Source organism: Chroicocephalus ridibundus, chromosome 7 (genome assembly GCF_963924245.1).
Source record: "Chroicocephalus ridibundus chromosome 7, bChrRid1.1, whole genome shotgun sequence".
Taxonomy (NCBI): Eukaryota; Metazoa; Chordata; class Aves; order Charadriiformes; family Laridae; genus Chroicocephalus; species Chroicocephalus ridibundus.
This window is the reverse complement of record NC_086290.1, coordinates 26,550,122-26,566,957: the sequence shown is the minus strand read 5'-3', so window position 1 is coordinate 26,566,957 and position 16,836 is coordinate 26,550,122. Positions and strand designations below refer to the sequence as shown.

Genomic DNA, 16,836 nt, shown 5'->3' with positions numbered 1-16,836 from the left:
CCTTAGGAGCTACAATGGGTACAACTCCACTGTACCTAAGACATTGCATTCTAGGTTATAAAAGCAACATTACCAGCTGTGGAAAGTGGCTATTAATCATGTTTGTTAGTGGATGTTCAAGTTACAGATACAGAGTACATCTCAGCTGTGTGGCACCAGCGGTTTAATCGGTGTCAGCAACATCAATAGTCAATGTAAGTTTGCAGGAGGCCAGCAGCTATCTCTTAAGACACTATGTGTGTTCCTATCCCTAAATAAAGTGTATGTATCCTCTTACTGGCCCCTTTGGAGACAGTTTGTGGCACACAGATTATTTTAGAATTTAAACTTATGGCACAGATTGTATCAAATAAAAATTTTGCAAAAACTTAAATATATGTTTCCCAGTGTTTTATCCAAAACCATGGATTTTTCTGCATTTTTCCTAGTTGGCACCAATACTAACAACAGTGATAAACCCCCATTAAAATAATGACCTCCATATCAAGTGAAAAACACTAAAGAACATCTAAGTGATTAAAGCAGGAACCTTGGGAACACATGCTCAGCTCAGTGATGATAATCTTGTTTCGACAAAGCTTGACTAAAAAGGATTCTTTTTTTTTTTTTTTTTTTACTTGGGTGTGAGCCTGTTCATCATGCGAAAATGACTAATTAAATAGCAGGGACTTTTTGAACACTTCCAAGTGCTCCCGGAGGCCCCATCCCTGGAGGTGTTCAAGGCCAGGCTGGACGGGGCTTTGGGCAACCTGGTCTAGCGGGAGGTGTCCCTGCCCAGGGCAGGGGGTTGGAACTAGATGATCTTTAAGGCCCCTTCCAACCCGAACCACTCTATGATTCTTCTGCCTGTGAATCCTGCCCCGCGATTCGGGTACCTTTCTGCGGCGTGTGACCGCCCCGCACCCCGACAGCAGCGGTTGCAGTCAGGCACCACCGTCCCCGGACCGTGCTCTGCCTTTTCCCCGACCAGGCCGGGGACGGGCCGCGGCGGCGTCGCGCCTCCTTCGCGCTGGGCCGAGCTCAGGGGAGCTCGGCCCTGCTCTTTAAACCTCTCCCCGTTAACGGGCTTTCCTCCCTCCACGCTGCCGGGGCGTAGCGGCCTCACACACCCCCTTCGCTCTCAGAGTGCCAGCCCCCACTGCCCCTAAACGCGGGGCTACGACAGCAGCAAAGCCGCCAGGCTGGCTCTGCGGTGTGGTGCTGCGCGGCCCTGGCTAACGGCCCTAACGGTCACACCAACGGCCTCGCCTCACCCCGCCCCTCCGGCTGCCCCGCCCCGCCCGCCGCTGCCCATGGAGCCGGTACAAAGTGACCTTGTCGCCGCGCTCCCGCCCCCTTCCGCCGCGCTGCATCCGGGCGCTCGCCGCCCTCCCCCGCCGCGCCTGCGCAGAGACGCCCCCCAGCCCGTCGGCCCTGAGGTGCGGCAGCCGGAGCGGGTGAGTGGCGGCGCCGGCCCTGCCATCCGCCCCCATCGGCGCCTCCCTCACCCTCCTCTCCCTCTCTCCGCAGAGATACCGGATTGTGCCTCCCTCCCCGCCCCGGGACGCCTCCCGCGAAGATGTTCGCCTGCGCCAAGCTCGCCGCCTCGCCCTCCCTGGTGAGTGGGGGCGCAGAGGGCGCCGGGGCCTCCGCGTCCCGGGCTGCAGCGGGGGCGGCGGCGGCGGTCGCGGGGCGCCCCGGGGGTCGGGCGGGCCTCTGGGCCCCGCGGCAGGCCCTTCGGACGAGCGCGTACCGAGGGCTGCCCGCCCGACTGGGAAGGGGGTGGGGGCGAGCTGCGGCAGGGCCCGGTTCTCCTTCCCGCCTCCTTGGCGTAGGCCAGGGCCTTTTGCCAAGGTGAGGGGCCTTCCCACAGCAGCGGAGAAAGGGGAGGGCAGCGCAGCGAAAAAGCTCTCGGGCCTGGTGCGGTCAGCGCCTTGTTGTAGGTCAAACTCCAGCCTGTTGCTTGTCCTGTGCGAGGCTGGGATTTTTTTTTTTGCCCTTGCAGAGACAAGGGTCTGCCCTGCTTCAAAATGTCCTCTGTAGGCTGCAGAACGTCTCATTCTGCACGGTGCGGTTACAGGTTTCCCCTGCAGGAAGAGCTTTGTGCAAGAGCCGATATGACCTTAGGCTGCTGGAAGCCCAAGGACACATGCAGGCCGCTTGTGAAAGAGGATTCATTCATTTATGCCTTGCTAGATTTAAAAGCCTGGGTTATGCCGGTGCATTTAACAACTTTATAATTGATTTTGATGGGTTTTATTTTTTCATTTCAAAATGTACATTACTGCCTGCTGGTCTTTCTGGCTTTTTTTGTCGCTGTTTTGCTACGTTTTCTGTCAGTATAACGCATGTACAAGTTCATTGAATGATAGTAGCTATTTGTAATAATGTCTCCTGAAAACAGTGCTATCAAATTACATGGCAGTGTTTGCTTCTGTATCGTTTATTTTATATCCAGCTATGCAAAGATTGCTGCGTTTGATGTAAGACAAATGGCTTAGCAGATAATAGCATTAAAATCTTACAGACTATTGTATGGGGACAGTTGTGATCAAGTGTTGCTTTTTTTATAACTTTTTTTCTCCTCTTGCAGATCCGTGCTGGATCAAGAGTCTTGTACAGACCAATTTCGGCATCTGTGTTGTCTAGGCCAGAAATCAAGAATGGAGAGGTACCTTATAAACAAAATTCTGTATCTTCCTAAATTACCTGGTGAGCCTAAATGTCCTCAACCTAGAGTTCACTTGTACTAACTCAGACATTTATAGTGTAAAACTTGCTTTAAGTCAAACACCTAATAATACTTGTTGCTGTCTTGCTCTTTCCCCTGGGTAGTCTTTCACATTTAATGTTGATTGCTTTCAGGTGGAACAGGTAACATCATGATTTTTTGAACTCTTAGCTACAGTCTCATCGCTTGGAAGAGGAACTAGACATTGGATCTAACACAACTTTTAAAGCTGCAAAATAACACTATCAAAGTGGTCATAAAGAATGATCTATGTCTGAATATAATGCTCTTTCGTGTTTTGTTTTCTTAGGGCAACTCAACACTTAATGGGGCCCAAAATACTGTCTCCCGGCTAGCACTTAGAGAATTCCAGACTAGTGCTGTCAGCAGGGACATTGACACTGCTGCCAAATTTATTGGTGCTGGTGCTGCCACAGTAGGCGTGGCTGGTTCTGGTGCTGGTATTGGAACGGTCTTCGGTAGTCTAATCATTGGTTATGCCAGGTAATCAATCTCTCTCTTACTAAATTCTTGAATTGCATGCAGGCCTATCTTGAGACAGCACCCCCCAGATGTAGTAAGGATGATGGCACTGTAGTAAGTTCTGTTAATAATTACTGTTAATGATAGACATGGCTAAATAGAATCATATGAAACTGTAGTATATTCATCAGGATGGCTGTATTGTTAAATTCAGAACTTTGTACACTCTACCTGGAGAAGAGACATGAAAGAAATGAGATCATTAGACTTGGTCAGTGTATCAGTCACTGAAGTCCAATGGTCCAGCATTCAGTTCCAGAACTGAATTAAAGAATCTAGCCTGGATCTTTTCCCCTGTGAGAGGGAAAGAGAGGTCCTAAACAGAAACTGTATGGAAACTGATCATAAGTAATATGAGTTTGTATGCTTTAGGCTTAGTAGTCAGGATTGTTACTTAGAAATGGATGCATGATAAATTTTTCTAACACGTGTAGCTTCGCATCTCATAATATGTAATTACTTTATTGAATGGTAAACTCCCTCTAGAAATCTGAGGGGGGTGAGGCTAGGGATTTTATAGTAGGGATGAACTTCTTGCAGATAGGTTTGCAATGTTCCTGTAATAGGAATAGTTCATATGGAAGAGCAGAACTGATACAGGCACAAAAAAGCTTTACTGAAGGTTTCATGTTCTTCATTACTCTTTCAACCAGTTAAGACGTAAATCTTGTTTCTTAAGAGATTTTTAAGTCCTACTGAAGACAAGGAAGTTCACTTTCCAATTGAAACATGAGTGTTTTCGGTACAAACTAATGCCTCCTTTTTTTGAATTTGGCATGAACATGCCGATAAGAGATTGTAGAACATTATTTCACAGTAGTATGTTGGGGGTGGTTTTTTTTTCTCTCCCACACACTCCTTGGAGGGATACTTCATGGCATTTTTGCAGCAAACTGCTGTGCATTTCTTTTTTTACTCTGGGTGGTTTCAGTTACTGTATTTTTCTGAGAGCTACTTAAAATGTTATACACAAACTTTGTTGGAATATAATTCTAATGTCACAAATGTGAAATAAATTTATAAAGCATAATGCTGATAGTTTCTGCATGGGAGGATATAGAGGAGTCAAATTCAAAAGCATATATGAATGTGGTCACAAACTGTGCTCATTTGGAAAAGCTGTATACAATCCGCATAACCTGAATCTAGTCTTAATTGTGGAGTCATTTGTCTTCAAGTGAAATCCTTGCTAAAAATTACTTATGATTGGATTTTCCTGTTATGGAATCTGTGGCAGGGAAGTATAAGGTTCTGAATCTGTCAGATGTACTAAACTGTATGAAAAACATCTTAATTGTAAAGATAAAAAGGTCTTACGCCTTCGCTTTCTTTTAGAAATCCTTCTCTGAAGCAGCAGCTGTTCTCATATGCTATCCTGGGATTCGCCCTGTCTGAAGCTATGGGTCTCTTCTGTCTGATGGTTGCTTTCTTGATCCTATTTGCCATGTGAAAGGAGATCTGCCTGTAGTATTGGCATTGGAATGTAACTCTGCATTTTATGGGACTCCCAAAATGTTGGTGTCATGGAAATTGATGCTATTTCCAAAGTCATTTCATTAAAGATAACAACTTTAACTGTCAACCTGTTGCCTGCATTTATTATCTTTCTCACTAGGTTATCTGGAAGACAGCATCTTGTCATTCAGTCACCGTGCATTTCTCCTGACAATGACATATCATGTAGGACCCTTCAAACAGTGACTTCAAGTCAAGCATTTTATTTATTAATGTATATAGGAGTGCCACATGTTTGTTAAAATTATTGTGGCATATCTTTGAAATATCAAAGGATACAGAGATGAAATGTGAAAGGCTGTACTGCTGGCCTTGTTCCTTGACTTGTTTCAGACTTATCCAGAGCTGTTTCTGTGTACAATTTTGTTTGGTTTTTGCTTCTCAGGCTAGCTGGCACATAACGTGTTCTGGCACCCCTTGATAGAAGGAGCTAAACACAAATCCATAAGCAGTGATAGGAAGGTTCTCTTTGCATCAGTTGTCAGTTACACTACAAATTTTGACCACTGTGGTAAAATTTTTCCACTTTCTTCTGAGCAGCGTCACAGTTGAACTAAACTAACTACTGCTTTAGATTGATTGAAGGCATTTAACTGCAGCAGATTGATATTATACACTTAGTTACTGCGTTCTTGGCATCACCTAATTAAAAGGGAGAATTTCCAGCTTCCTAATTTTGTAAAGTCAGTCTTGTATTATTTCCCAAATTCTTTTAAGAGCAGTAGGATCAAAGCATTTTTAGTAACAAAATATCTGCAGTATCAAGCTTTGCTTCTCACAGTATCTGTCTTTTAACAAATCTAAATACATTTAAGGTGTTGTCTACACTTACAGCAACATACTCTGTGCTACTGTATACTAATCTGGTGGGGGGGTTGATAGCATCTCAGATTTTATTCAGAATATTAAATAATAGATCTGATCATTCAACAAATATAAGCTGAACTTTGGAAGATCGTGAGCAGGCCTGTTACAAGCTCTGTCATCTTGCTGTTAAATTAGTAATTACTGAATTAAATGTAGGAAACCTTTTACTGTAAGCTGCCTATCCCTAGGGAAATGGAGAAACGACTAGGCTCTCAGGTCGGTGCAAGGTGCAGGTAAGACCTTTGTTTTTATCTGAATTGAAATACCAAACTACTGTTGGTGTAGTCTAACTTGGACCTAGTGTTAGAAGCTACTTTCTCCATGTGTTCTTGGAAGAAAATGGTCATTTTCTAAAAAGGATTAAAAGTTGCCATGTAAATCCTTTTATATATCTGAGGTTTCGGACTGTAGAATATGCAGCATCTTTAAACATTCATCTCTAGCACAATATTAGTAGTGCCTTATATGACTGGGTCTGAAGTGAGGTTTTTGGGGGGTGATGGAGGGGTAGGAGACATCTTCCATGTGGTTTGTGCTCTCACTGGGTTTGTTTAGGAATTTACTGTAACCCATTCTCATGAGCTATTCTGTTACAGAGCTGACAGACAGTGCATTTGTCCTGGATGAAAGGCAGATAATGATTACTGGAATTCTAGGCTAAAGCTCCTCTGTATTGCTATACTTCTGGTGGGTGAAGAACTTTGTTCTGCTCTTTCAGTACCGTAGAGATCTGTGCAGTCATCTGAGGTGGCAATCCATATTTCCTAACGGCATGGACTAGTCTAGTGGACTAGCTTAATTCAAGCTTTAGATTTCTAGACCACTGGGATTTGGCCAAACAAAGATCTTCAGATGTGTCTTGGTCAAGCCTAGCTCCAGCTCTGTTAATCATACTTACCAATTTTTTTATGTATAAAAAAGTTCTGCTGAGTTAGAAATGTGTTTGGCGTGGAGAGAAGTTCTGATTAAGCTGTTGCTCCATAACCTTAATAAGAAAGCTGCCCGAGTCACCATGAGCTACTTGAATCAGCTTTGAATAACGATTTCTGGATTTACATCCCATCTTTTCCCATGTTTCCTTTTCCCTATGATCAGCCTTGTTTGAAAGGCAGCAGACATCTCGGGTGACCCTGTAAAGCCTGTTTATTTTAGTGGTAGCATTTCCCCAAGCTTGTTACTTTTTGACCTACTCTTAGGGCCAAACCCAAGCAAAATAGCTATTAGGTTATGCCAATCTTGAAAGAATCAGATCTCAGTGTTACAGATGAAGACTAATCAAGGTCTTTCAAAACATGGCAACAAACCTTCGTGCAGGGGATTATCCTCCTTATTGTCTATAAGGGGCTTATGAGCAATGGGCAGATTTTCACATCTGAATGATCACAGGGCGTATTGACTCCCTCTCTCTATTGCTCTGTTTTCACTGCTCGTGAAAAACGGAGCTTGGTTTCAGTGGTTACTTGAGCACTTCAACAGCTCAGTCAATTTGAGTGGTCTTGCAAAAAATTCTCTGTTTTCCTAAAATACCCATAAAAGAAACAACGATCGTTGTGTAAAAGATAAAATGTTGGGCTTTTTTTTTTTTTAATAATTTTTTGCAGTGATTGGACAGCAGCAAGCTATTTAAATAGAGAACTTTTGATCTTCTGCGTGAGGGCTTACATCAAGAAATTGTTTTCATAGGTCAGAGAAACCAGATACAAAGTTCCATGAGGTGATACTGTAGGGTTCGCTTCTCTGAAGCCTTTGTCAGTATTTCTGACATGGACTCTGTTGACCTTAGAGACTGTCAGCTTGGGAAGATTCATGTTGTAGATTCTCCAGATCCAAAGACTGTTCGTGTTTCAGTGTTGAAGATGGAGCCAGAGAGCTTCGTTGTCACAGTCTACTGCTGTCCCCGTAGATCCAACGTCATTCCACTTGTGACAGTGATGTGCACAACAGTGTTACCCTAATGTGTAATGACAAAATGTTTATGTTACCAATTACGTTCTTAAAGTAATGCTGCAGGTAAAAACGATTCATCCTTTCCATCCTGCTGCTTTCCCTTTCTGTTTATATTTTTTTGCATGAATCTCAGACTGAGGAAAGGCAAAGAACTTGGAGTTCAGATCTCTGTTCAGGACTGATGCTGCCATGTGATGGTAGATGTGAACAATACTTGTTTCCGATATGGCTCTTAGTTGCTCTGTGAAAAAGGAAGGAAGGGAGATTTCTGTTCCTCTCTTGTGGAGCCAGAGGGGGGGAGAGCATCTGTCACCTCATCAGTGGCCAGTCTGGCCCAAACTGTGACATTCACGTTTGAGCCCTTTGCAATGTGCTTGCAGTAAAGAATAATGCCACCTTTACATAAACTGTATTGTTAGGCAGTGTTTTTTATCGCACCGTATCTCAAAGAACTTTGCAGAAGTGCCATACAGTACCCACCCAAACAATTTAGAATAAATGAAACATACTGTATTGTCTTTTGCAAGTACAAGGAAACTTAGACATAATAGAATTTACTGGGACTAATACTTCTTCTTTAGATTATTTTTTTTTCTTATTCATAGTCTCATACTCAGGTCGGTCTCAGAACAAGACAGTTCCAAATGATACACAGGTACAGAACTAAAACCTCATCTGTGATTCAGAGCATGCACTTGCTAAACAGTGTTGCCATTTATGATCATGATTTTTTTCTTAACTCATCAAAAATGCTAATTTCTTCTGTGTTAAATTTAGGTAAAGATGCTTCCCTTACTTGTACGCTGCTGCAGCATTTTTGATTCAACTGAGCAGAAATATGGCTTCAGGCACACAGCCAGTTCCAGCTGTAAGAGATGTGGTGTGTTGGGAGACTGGGAAACCCCGGGAATACGGCCAGTGTGTGGGTTTGGAGGGCCGATTATTCCAAAACTTTGACGTGACAAGCGCGCCAGGTGCTGTCACTGAGCCTGGCAGCGGTGCAGCCTCTGCCTGCTGCTGCAGAGCCAGCAGCGGGGATGGGCACGAACCCTCCAGTAACAGCAGCTTGACCCAAAGGGACGCATTGTGGCTCGGCTCCCGCGGTCCAGATGTGGTCCCCGGCTCTGGGGAGCCGCTTAACGGCACTACCGAAGACTCCCGGCCGACCGGGACGCGAGAGCTGCCGTTAGCACCGTACGGGGGTCTACTCGGGAGACAGAGCGTCAGTCGCCCATCCGCGGGCGGACCGAGCAGCGCCTGCTTAGCTACGTCCGCGTCGCGGCGCCGCTCGGCCACACCCAGGCATTTGCCGCTTCCGGCCACACCGTCGTCCCCCCCACCACCGCCCCGCTCGACGTCGTCCAATCCGCGGCGCGCTCCGCCCCGCCCTTCCCGGCCACGTGACCCGCGCCTCCCCGCCGCCCGCGGAGATGTCAGCCGAGCTATCGCGAGAAGTGACGGAAGCCTGTGGGGGACCCGGCCTTTAACGCGCGGTCCGGCCCGCGTTCCCGGGTGAGTTTGTAAACACCAGCGCGGCCCGGCCCGGCCCGGCGGCGGCTCCTCCTCCCTCCGCACCGCGGCGGCGCCCGGGCGGGCGAGCGCACCGGGGGCTCGGGGGAGGGAGCGGCCCCACTCGGCGGTAGGCGGGGGGGATACCCGGGAGGCAGTAACATGGCGCCGCCGCTCCTCTGCACGGCAGCCCCCTCCCCCACCGCGGCCTGCGCCTCCCGCCGCCCCTAGAGCCGGGGCGGGGCGGCCCGGCCGGCGCCGCCGAGACCGTTACCCGCCCGGAGGTAGGGGTCCTGGCGGGCGCCCCGAGGGAGCGGGGTGGGGCGGGGAGGCAGGCGGACGGGTGGGTGAGTGAAGGGGGCCGCGACTCCCCGCGTCAGGCTGCGGGCTGGCCCGCGGGGGCATCGCCGGTGCCTGCCCCGGGCCCGGCCCACGGCGGCGGGGGGGAGGGCGGGAGGAAGGGGGCAGCCAGGCTCGGCCTTTCCGCCTCAGCTCCGAGCAGGCCTCTCGCTGCATCCATCTTCTGCTCTGAAGGGAGGTCTGGGTCCGTACCCGGTGCCGAGGGGGGTTCGGTGTGTGCGGGGGAGCTGGGCGGGAGGGTGAGGACAGCTTTACCGCACCAGCGGGAGGTGTTGGCCCGCCGGTGGTCTGGCTGTGTTGCTTCTTGACCAGTTGCCCCATTGACTTTGCCGGTTATCGTGTGTTGTGCATCTCGAGTTATCTTAAAAGGTGTCTGAAGCTTTCATGTAAAAAAACACATCACAGGCCCTCAGGCAATGAAGGCTGCATGATATTTTATGCACAAATGCTTTATGCCAGGTGCAACTTGATGTTTGTAGTTAAGGGGTATGTGTGCTGCCATGTTGCTTCTTCAGCCTTATTCTTTCTGCAGCCTTTCTGCATCCCTTTTCTTGAGATGGGATCCATCAGTATGTTTTCATGCCCTGCCCATGCACCCTGTGTCACTCATTTGCTTTATGTTATGTTACTTTCTCCCAGAAACATTTATCTTCAATTAGTAATACTGTCACCTGTTTCCTTGCACTAGAATGAGAAGTTCTAAGAAAGCTGGAAGCTCTGAATCATCCGCTACTTTCCAAATAAAGACCCTGAATATGGCCAAAGTGTAGTTTCCTCTTCCACCTTTTAAAATAATATTTTTGCTTTCTTCTTGTCATATTCTACTCCTGGCAGTGAATGTCATGTCCTAAGCTCTTGCTGAGTGTAAAGCTAGATCGAGTCAACGAAAACAAGTGTTCCTGAAGTTAAGGTCATAGTTCTGCTAGGTCTATGTTAGATGCTAAATTCAGCAGTAGCTTGTAGGATGAGGAGGACTTTTCCTTGTGGTCCTAGTCTTCCATAAGTGTCTAGGCATGATTTTTGCAGTCTTCTGCTGAAACATAAGTCACTGTCTATTAGTGGACATCCAGTTGCAGACCTAATTTCAGAGGGACAAACTATAGTCAAGTTAGGTGTTCACTTGAGTTCTCTTAGTGTTCATAATTCTGCATTCCAGAATCAAAATCAGAAAGTTGTCTTATTAAAAAAACAAAACAGTAACTTTGTCAGGGACTGCTCCTTATATAATGCATCAAGAGAAATGTGTAATAATAAAAAAAACTTAGTGTGTAAATGGAATGAAGCAGCTTTTTTAAAATATCCATTATGGGTTTATATTTTAATACTGATATTGCGTGCTAATACTTAATCGACTAGTTGAGCCTTAGATCTTCTTCGCAGTGTAGTTGATATTTCTATCCTGATGTGAATTCTAGAAATGTGAACATATTTGGTATGTCTTTCCAGAAATTTCTAGACTATGCAGCATCTAACATAAGGTGCTTTCAGGTCTTAAATTTGATCATACATAATTTTAAAAATAATTTTGGGTTTCATGCTAGTTCTGTTTTGTGACAAAGTATTGAGCACCCTGAAATACGGTATTCTCTTGAATCTTGTTTAATTAAATTTTGGGTATATCTATTGCCTAAAATTCGCTTTCTGTCGTCAGCTATTTTTTTTTTCCTTCCACTATAAATCAGTTTAAACTTACAAATGCACATTGATATCTCTGAGAAGCTTTACTGTTTTTAAAAGAGCAAACATGATTCAATACTATTAGCTTCTTTTTTAGGATAATGAATAGATGTCAAGTTATCATTGTCCTCCTGTGTAACTTAACTACATTTTTTTCACATCAGTAATGTGCACTCTAAGGAGGCACTGGATATAGTTAGTGATAGAAATATGAGTCGATATTTACTAACTATGCAATAAATATTATTTTTTCAAATTTATGCTATATTGTTTCTAACTTTGTGCGGTGTCAGTTTCAGTTCAGCCTGAGAACTTTTCCGTTAGCTTCAGTTCAGATAGGAGCTTCCTTCAGTAAGCTATTCCAAGCAATATAGCGTTCCCTTTCTAGGTAAATGCAAATGGTCACTTATACTATTGCTTACAGGAAAGAAAAAGATTTTTCTGTTTTAATGAGCAATGGGAGTCCTGTAGTGGGATATTTATGATATATTTAAAGATTTTTTTAAAATTAAATTATTAATTATTGTATTCAATTTTATTCTTCAGGGATGCAATCTGAAAAAATGTAAAAATGAAGCAACTTTTTGTTAAGTTTTTTTTTTTTTAATTTGTTGAAGGAAATGTAGCAAAAGGACATTGGATTTCTCGTGTTTTTTAGGTTGACGGGCAACAATACAGTGTTCAAACCTAGGTAAATGATCTGGGGAAGGGAAGTCCTAATATCTCACTAAGCAAATGTGGAAAAGATCAGTGGAATATTAACCCTTGTATATTTCTCCTCTGAGGTTCATTGGCCTTTCACTTATCTGCAAGAGTGGTATTCACACAGCATGAATTTCCAGTAAGTCAAAGAAAGATCAAGGCGCCTCTGAAAAATACTTGAGCCAGGGGATTGACTTAGGAGCTGCCATATTCAGCCAACAGGAAGCGTTAGGCATAAGGACCTTTCTTTATTCCATTAGAGCTCTGCGTTTACCAGAAATGTACCTTTGTGTGGAAAAAGACTGCTCCTTCAGCAAAGCTGAAGTGACTTAATTGCGTTGTTTCTGTACATGTGACTTGTCTGTCCAACTGGATTTCTTGTTCTTATTTGAACTTAAGTCAGTCATCCTCACTTTTCGCATCTTTTTCTTCTTGTCCAGATGCTCCCCCCCTTTATTTATAGAATCTTAGACAAATGGAGGAAGGTATGGAATTAACCTTAGACATCAGTTACAAGCAGTTAACTAACAGCATCAGCAAAAAGTGCACAATGTTTGACTTTTTGAAAGAAAAAGTCTTCTCGTTATGGTGCAGGCATTACATTCTTCCTTATTCTTCGCCAGAACTCTCTGAAACAGATCATGTGTCTTTTAGGAAATGGCACAACCACTTTTTTAAGCAGTGAAGAAGGAGCTCCCACTTTCCTGTTTGCCAGTTTTGAGGTTTATAACCTTTAAATATTCTGGACTATGTCTTAAAGTTTTCTTGCAGAATCTACTGAGCTACTTTCTCATGATTCCACTTTCTTTATAAGGAGGAATGCTTTTATTTTTCAAACTTTTTCTCCTCTGTTCTCTTAATTGTGCAGTTTTATTTTTTAGGAATGCTAAATTCTATGGCATTACACAAATACAGTCAGTCAGAACACTTTAGAAAGTGGACTTTAACGGTCAGGTATTAATTACACCACTTCTGCTTCCCCTTTCTTCTTTTGCTTTATAGGAAACTGGAAAAATAGCTGTTCCAGACGCTCCAGGTAAGTGGAGCAATGATTATTTTTATTTTTTTTTCTTTAAAATACAAATTTTGTGTTTAGTTATTTATGTTACTTCTTAGCAACTGGTGTATTCTACATACTAACTTCTGATTTTTACTGAAAGCAAAACTTGCAAGTCTGCCTCTACAGAGAATTGTGGAAATAAAGACAGGCTCAGATGTGGGAGGTGATTAAAATTTATGCCGTATGCAAGTATTGAAAGTATAAAAGGTGCCCTGTTCATTTTGATATGTGTCGATTCGTTTGGTTGCGTGAGAAAGCCACCTCTCTTAATTTTGAAGTGTTTAAACTTGGAAAACAAAAATAGCTCCTTTTTTTTCCTCATTTAAAGAAGTATGTCTATTAAAATTCTAGTATGGAGCCAAGCAAAACACTGAATTCACCTGTTCAGGTAACCGTTAAGAGGCTGTTGTTCTTTACTGTGGCAACTGCATTCAGTCCACTTGACTTTACTTTGAAAAAGTATGTGGCTTAAGTAGAACTCTTAAAACTGATAAAGACCTTGAAAAATGTTGACCTTTCCCTTTTATCCTTGTTTCATATTGTAAAATGAAGCTTTAAAGTAAAATCTTAAAAAAAATTATGCCAACTAACGTAATTACACACTACGATGAGATCTACAGAAGAGCTTACTAAGAGTTAATAATTCTGTATACAGTAAGAGTTTGTATCTTGCAGTAAAAAGGGGCACAATCCCAGATCAAATGTAAAGAATAAAAGGAAATGTTGAATAGACATGATCGGTCTTGAGGAAGTACAAACATCCGTTGGAAAATACATAGCTGATACTGTAACTTAATCATTCAGTAATGTACAGACCCAAGGGAGACTAGATGCTGGTGGACTACTATACTTCTGATTTGTCTCAATGGCCTACTTCTCATTTTCTTCAAACCAGAACGTACAGATGTTTCTTGAGCTGGCGCCACATTGGAGTGGTCAGTCTAGCTACAAGACTTGGGTTGGCGTCACATGTAAGCAGTAGTAGATAAATAAGCTACTACTGTAGCGGCAAACTGTCAGATTGTCCTCTACGGGCTGTCCGGTTTAGGGGGGGTGACACACTTGTGAGAATGTCCATCTCCTTGCTTGCTGGCAAGTAGAGGAATGCTGAAATTTAAAAGTTTTGAGGTTTTCTTTTTTTTGTATGTTTATAGTTGTCCGTCTTTTCTGTGTTCAGTTCAGGCTGTTTTCTTCCACGCTGTTTATGTCAGCCCTGCAATTGCAGGAGGGCAGTCTCTGTATTGCGACAGTGCTTACAATGAGTAATTCCAGGGTTTATGAGCAGGTTAATGCTTAGCGGTCTTTTGGCATACAGCATGCTTGATACGGGTAAACTCTTCAGAGGTTTTAGTCAAAAGTCTGACAAAACTTTACTAGGTATGTGTGAAGAATGATTTATTATTTTCTTCTCAGCAAATTTGGAGAGGTTTTTGCAAGGATTGTCAATACATATACATTGTAAACACCTATTTAAATGTTTAATAGCAAAAAAAAAATTGAAACAAGGTGTCAGTTGTGTTTTTGATGCTCCTGTATGTAGGGAACTAAAAGAAAACAGGAGAATTTTTACCAGTAAAATAAGCCAACAAGACACTGCTTAAGTCAGTGTATGATTCTGTTCTTTTACAAATTGTCTACATGAAGGTGTTTTAGAAGGTATTTACAGTATGTAGTAATAGTTTCCAGAAAGTGTGCCTAAGATGATTAATTAAAATCTTATAAAAATATACAGATAGTTGTTGCAGCTATTTTTGTACACATTTAAAAAAAAATTAGTGTGATGTTTCATAGAAACATCTTTTTTAAACATGCACACTGTCCTAAATATTAGTAAGTTGCATGCAAACCTGTTCTTATTTCTTTGTATTGTATATATTTTAACATGTACACATGCTTTTAAATATATTTTATTGTACTGTTTGCTTTCCAAAAGTGATAAAAGAGGCTTATGACCTTTTAAAAAGCAGTGATGTGAAAGTATTTTACCTTTGCATTGAAAGTATGGAGCAAACACCAAAAAAGTGAGATTACTTTCTGATTTAAGTACCAAAGTTGATTATATTGCTGAGACTATTTAATGGTTTTTCCATGTTGAGCTCTGATCCTGTTTCCCACTGTAACTCAGGAGAGTTCTGTATATGAGTTTCTTTATGCTACTGAAAGGAATTTAGCGTTGGAAGGCTTACAGAAGAAAGTTGCAGTTCAGTGGACTGTAGTAAGAATCATTTCACTGAATTCTTCAGTTTATCTGAAGAGCTAAGTTAAGGCTGGAGTTTCACATCGATTGGAATGCTTCAGGAACCATCTTTTTTTCTGTGGGACAAGGTGTTTGCTGTTGCCTGGGTAACAGTCCAAGGTGGCTATAATTCATCTCTAGCGACTGGGTTAGCAGTTTACATACTTTATTTCTCATTTGGTTGGGCAAGTAACGTATCTGTCAAGATGGCATTTAAGTTGCTATTTTTATTTTCAGGGGAAGAGTATTTTCTAAATTCTTCGTTCTTACTGTGATAATCTGTTTTAGAGCAGTCAGTCTCCAATAATCTTTTGAATCAAATCAGAGTGGCAATCACAAACTTCTTTTCTGAAAATTTGCCTTCTGTGTGTTAGTCTTGTTATTCTTGTCAGCCAAGAACAATCCAGAAGGAACAGAGAAGGCAAAGGATGGGGTTGGTTTGTTTGCTTGTTTTCCCTAGCAGCAACAGTTTTAGTTGTTGGGCTGTAAAGTTAACTATGTTAAGGCTTCTAAAGCTGTCAGAACGTTAGCCAAGTTTGGATTATCTTTTGCGGTTGTTTACCTCTGTTTCTAGCTATGACGTCTTTATGGTATACTTCAAATTTCAGAGTTATCTTGAATTCCTCAGAATTTCATCCACTCATTTTTAATATATTCAACGATGGAGATTCCACACCCCCCGCTGGGCAACCTGTTCCAGTGTTCAGCTGCCCTCACTGTGTGATTTTTATTATTTTTTTCTGTTCTTTTTTTTTTTTCTCCACCCTTCCCCTTATACTTGCTCATAGCTTTCTTGGCGTGGCTTGTGAATTTTGCATTTCATCCTTTTGTTGTACACTACCCAGAGTCTGGATTTGTCTTCTGTGTAACAATACATTAGATAGTGCAAGACAGCAAGTAGATCCTTCCTTAGCCTTTCTTCTCCATGCTGAGCAAACTTTGCTTCCTGATATTCCTCTTGCATGTGATAGTCCAGCCTACTAACTATTTTGGTGGGGCCCCTGCTGGTTTCTCTCCACTTTGTCATCTGTCTTGAAGGGCTCAAAACTGGGCACAGCAGTCCAGCTGTAGCCTCGTGAGTGCCAGATAAAGAAGAATAATCACTTCCCTTTGTCTGGTTGCTATGCTCTTGCTAATTCAGCCCAGTAGGCTGTTACCTTTCAGTGCTGCAAGTGGTATGATGCTGAATTGTGCTCAGTTTGCTGTCCACCAGCAGTTACAGGTTCCGTCCCAAAGCTGCTTGACAGCGACTTGGCCCTCAGCCTGCACAGTTGCATGGAGTTATTTCATTCTAGGTGCAAGCTTTGCATTTGTCTTTGTAATAGGTAAATACAATCCTTACCAATTTGGCTATACTAACGAACATGAGCCCTTTGTTTTCCCATCCTGTTGGATCCGGTTTCTGTTCAGATTTGTAATGTCTGAAGTCTTGCTGGAATGCATGAGTAAACTTTTTTTTTTAAGTGCACTAAAATTTCAGTGCTTCAAGATACTTTTTTTTTTTTTCCTTTTTTCCTCCAGACATTAGCTGGAATCCCTTTACAAGGCATTACCTCACAAAATTCCTTGTAGCCTGCAGTCAAATAGTATTACAAAGATGAGGAAATGAATTTATCTCCAACTTTTTTCCAGTAAGTTTGCCAGGAGTATGACACGTTTTTCTTTTTGACAAGGATTGACTTTTAGTTTGTAAATCGGGCATCCAAAATT

General features: G+C 42.9%; 3 protein-coding genes across 12 annotated transcripts in view; 2 read left to right on the top strand and 1 right to left on the bottom strand.

The window, feature by feature from the left end:
- The first annotated feature begins 1,297 nt into the window (after positions 1–1,297).
- Positions 1,298–4,835, top strand: ATP5MC3 (ATP synthase membrane subunit c locus 3). Of its 2 annotated transcripts, none has more exons than XM_063342094.1 (5): positions 1,298–1,436; positions 1,510–1,597; positions 2,573–2,650; positions 3,021–3,214; positions 4,589–4,835. In XM_063342094.1, the coding sequence occupies exons 2-5, from the start codon at positions 1,559–1,561 to the stop codon at positions 4,701–4,703; spliced, it is 426 nt and encodes a 141-aa protein (XP_063198164.1). In that variant the 5' UTR covers positions 1,298–1,436; positions 1,510–1,558; the 3' UTR covers positions 4,704–4,835. The 2 variants fall into 2 exon arrangements, with proteins under 2 accessions (XP_063198164.1, XP_063198165.1); XM_063342095.1 differs by having other exon boundaries at positions 1,384–1,418.
- Positions 4,836–7,530: 2,695 nt separating this feature from the next.
- On the bottom strand, positions 7,531–9,772 carry LOC134518363 (fibril-forming collagen alpha chain-like). The gene is made up of 3 exons (XM_063341071.1): positions 9,707–9,772; positions 8,379–9,214; positions 7,531–7,586 (listed from the first exon to the last, which is right to left on the bottom strand). The coding sequence occupies exons 1-2, from the start codon at positions 9,770–9,772 to the stop codon at positions 8,405–8,407; spliced, it is 876 nt and encodes a 291-aa protein (XP_063197141.1). The 3' UTR covers positions 7,531–7,586; positions 8,379–8,404.
- Positions 8,987–16,836, top strand: part of ATF2 (activating transcription factor 2) — a 50,344-nt gene continuing 42,494 nt past the window's right edge. For 4 of the 9 annotated variants that reach the window (XM_063341018.1, XM_063341016.1, XM_063341011.1 and 1 more), the window contains exons 1-2: positions 8,998–9,094; positions 12,833–12,866. The gene's annotated coding sequence lies outside the window, so the exon portion shown is untranslated. The other 5 variants (XM_063341019.1, XM_063341013.1, XM_063341020.1 and 2 more) reach the window with 3 other exon arrangements.

Excerpts from the sequence above, each read along its gene's own strand:
- ATP5MC3 (XM_063342094.1), top strand. The coding sequence starts at position 1,559 with ATGTTCGCCTGCGCCAAGCTCGCCGCCTCGCCCTCCCTG. Across the intron at positions 1,598-2,572 it reads TCGCCGCCTCGCCCTCCCTG|ATCCGTGCTGGATCAAGAGT; the intron begins GTGAGTGGGGGC and ends CTCCTCTTGCAG. Across the intron at positions 2,651-3,020 it reads CAGAAATCAAGAATGGAGAG|GGCAACTCAACACTTAATGG; the intron begins GTACCTTATAAA and ends TTGTTTTCTTAG.
- LOC134518363 (XM_063341071.1), bottom strand. The coding sequence starts at position 9,772 with ATGGGGCAACTGGTCAAGAAGCAACACAGCCAGACCACCGGCGGGCCA. Across the intron at positions 9,215-9,706 it reads CAACACCTCCCGCTGGTGCG|TGGGGCCGCTCCCTCCCCCG; the intron begins GTAAAGCTGTCC and ends CCTACCGCCGAG.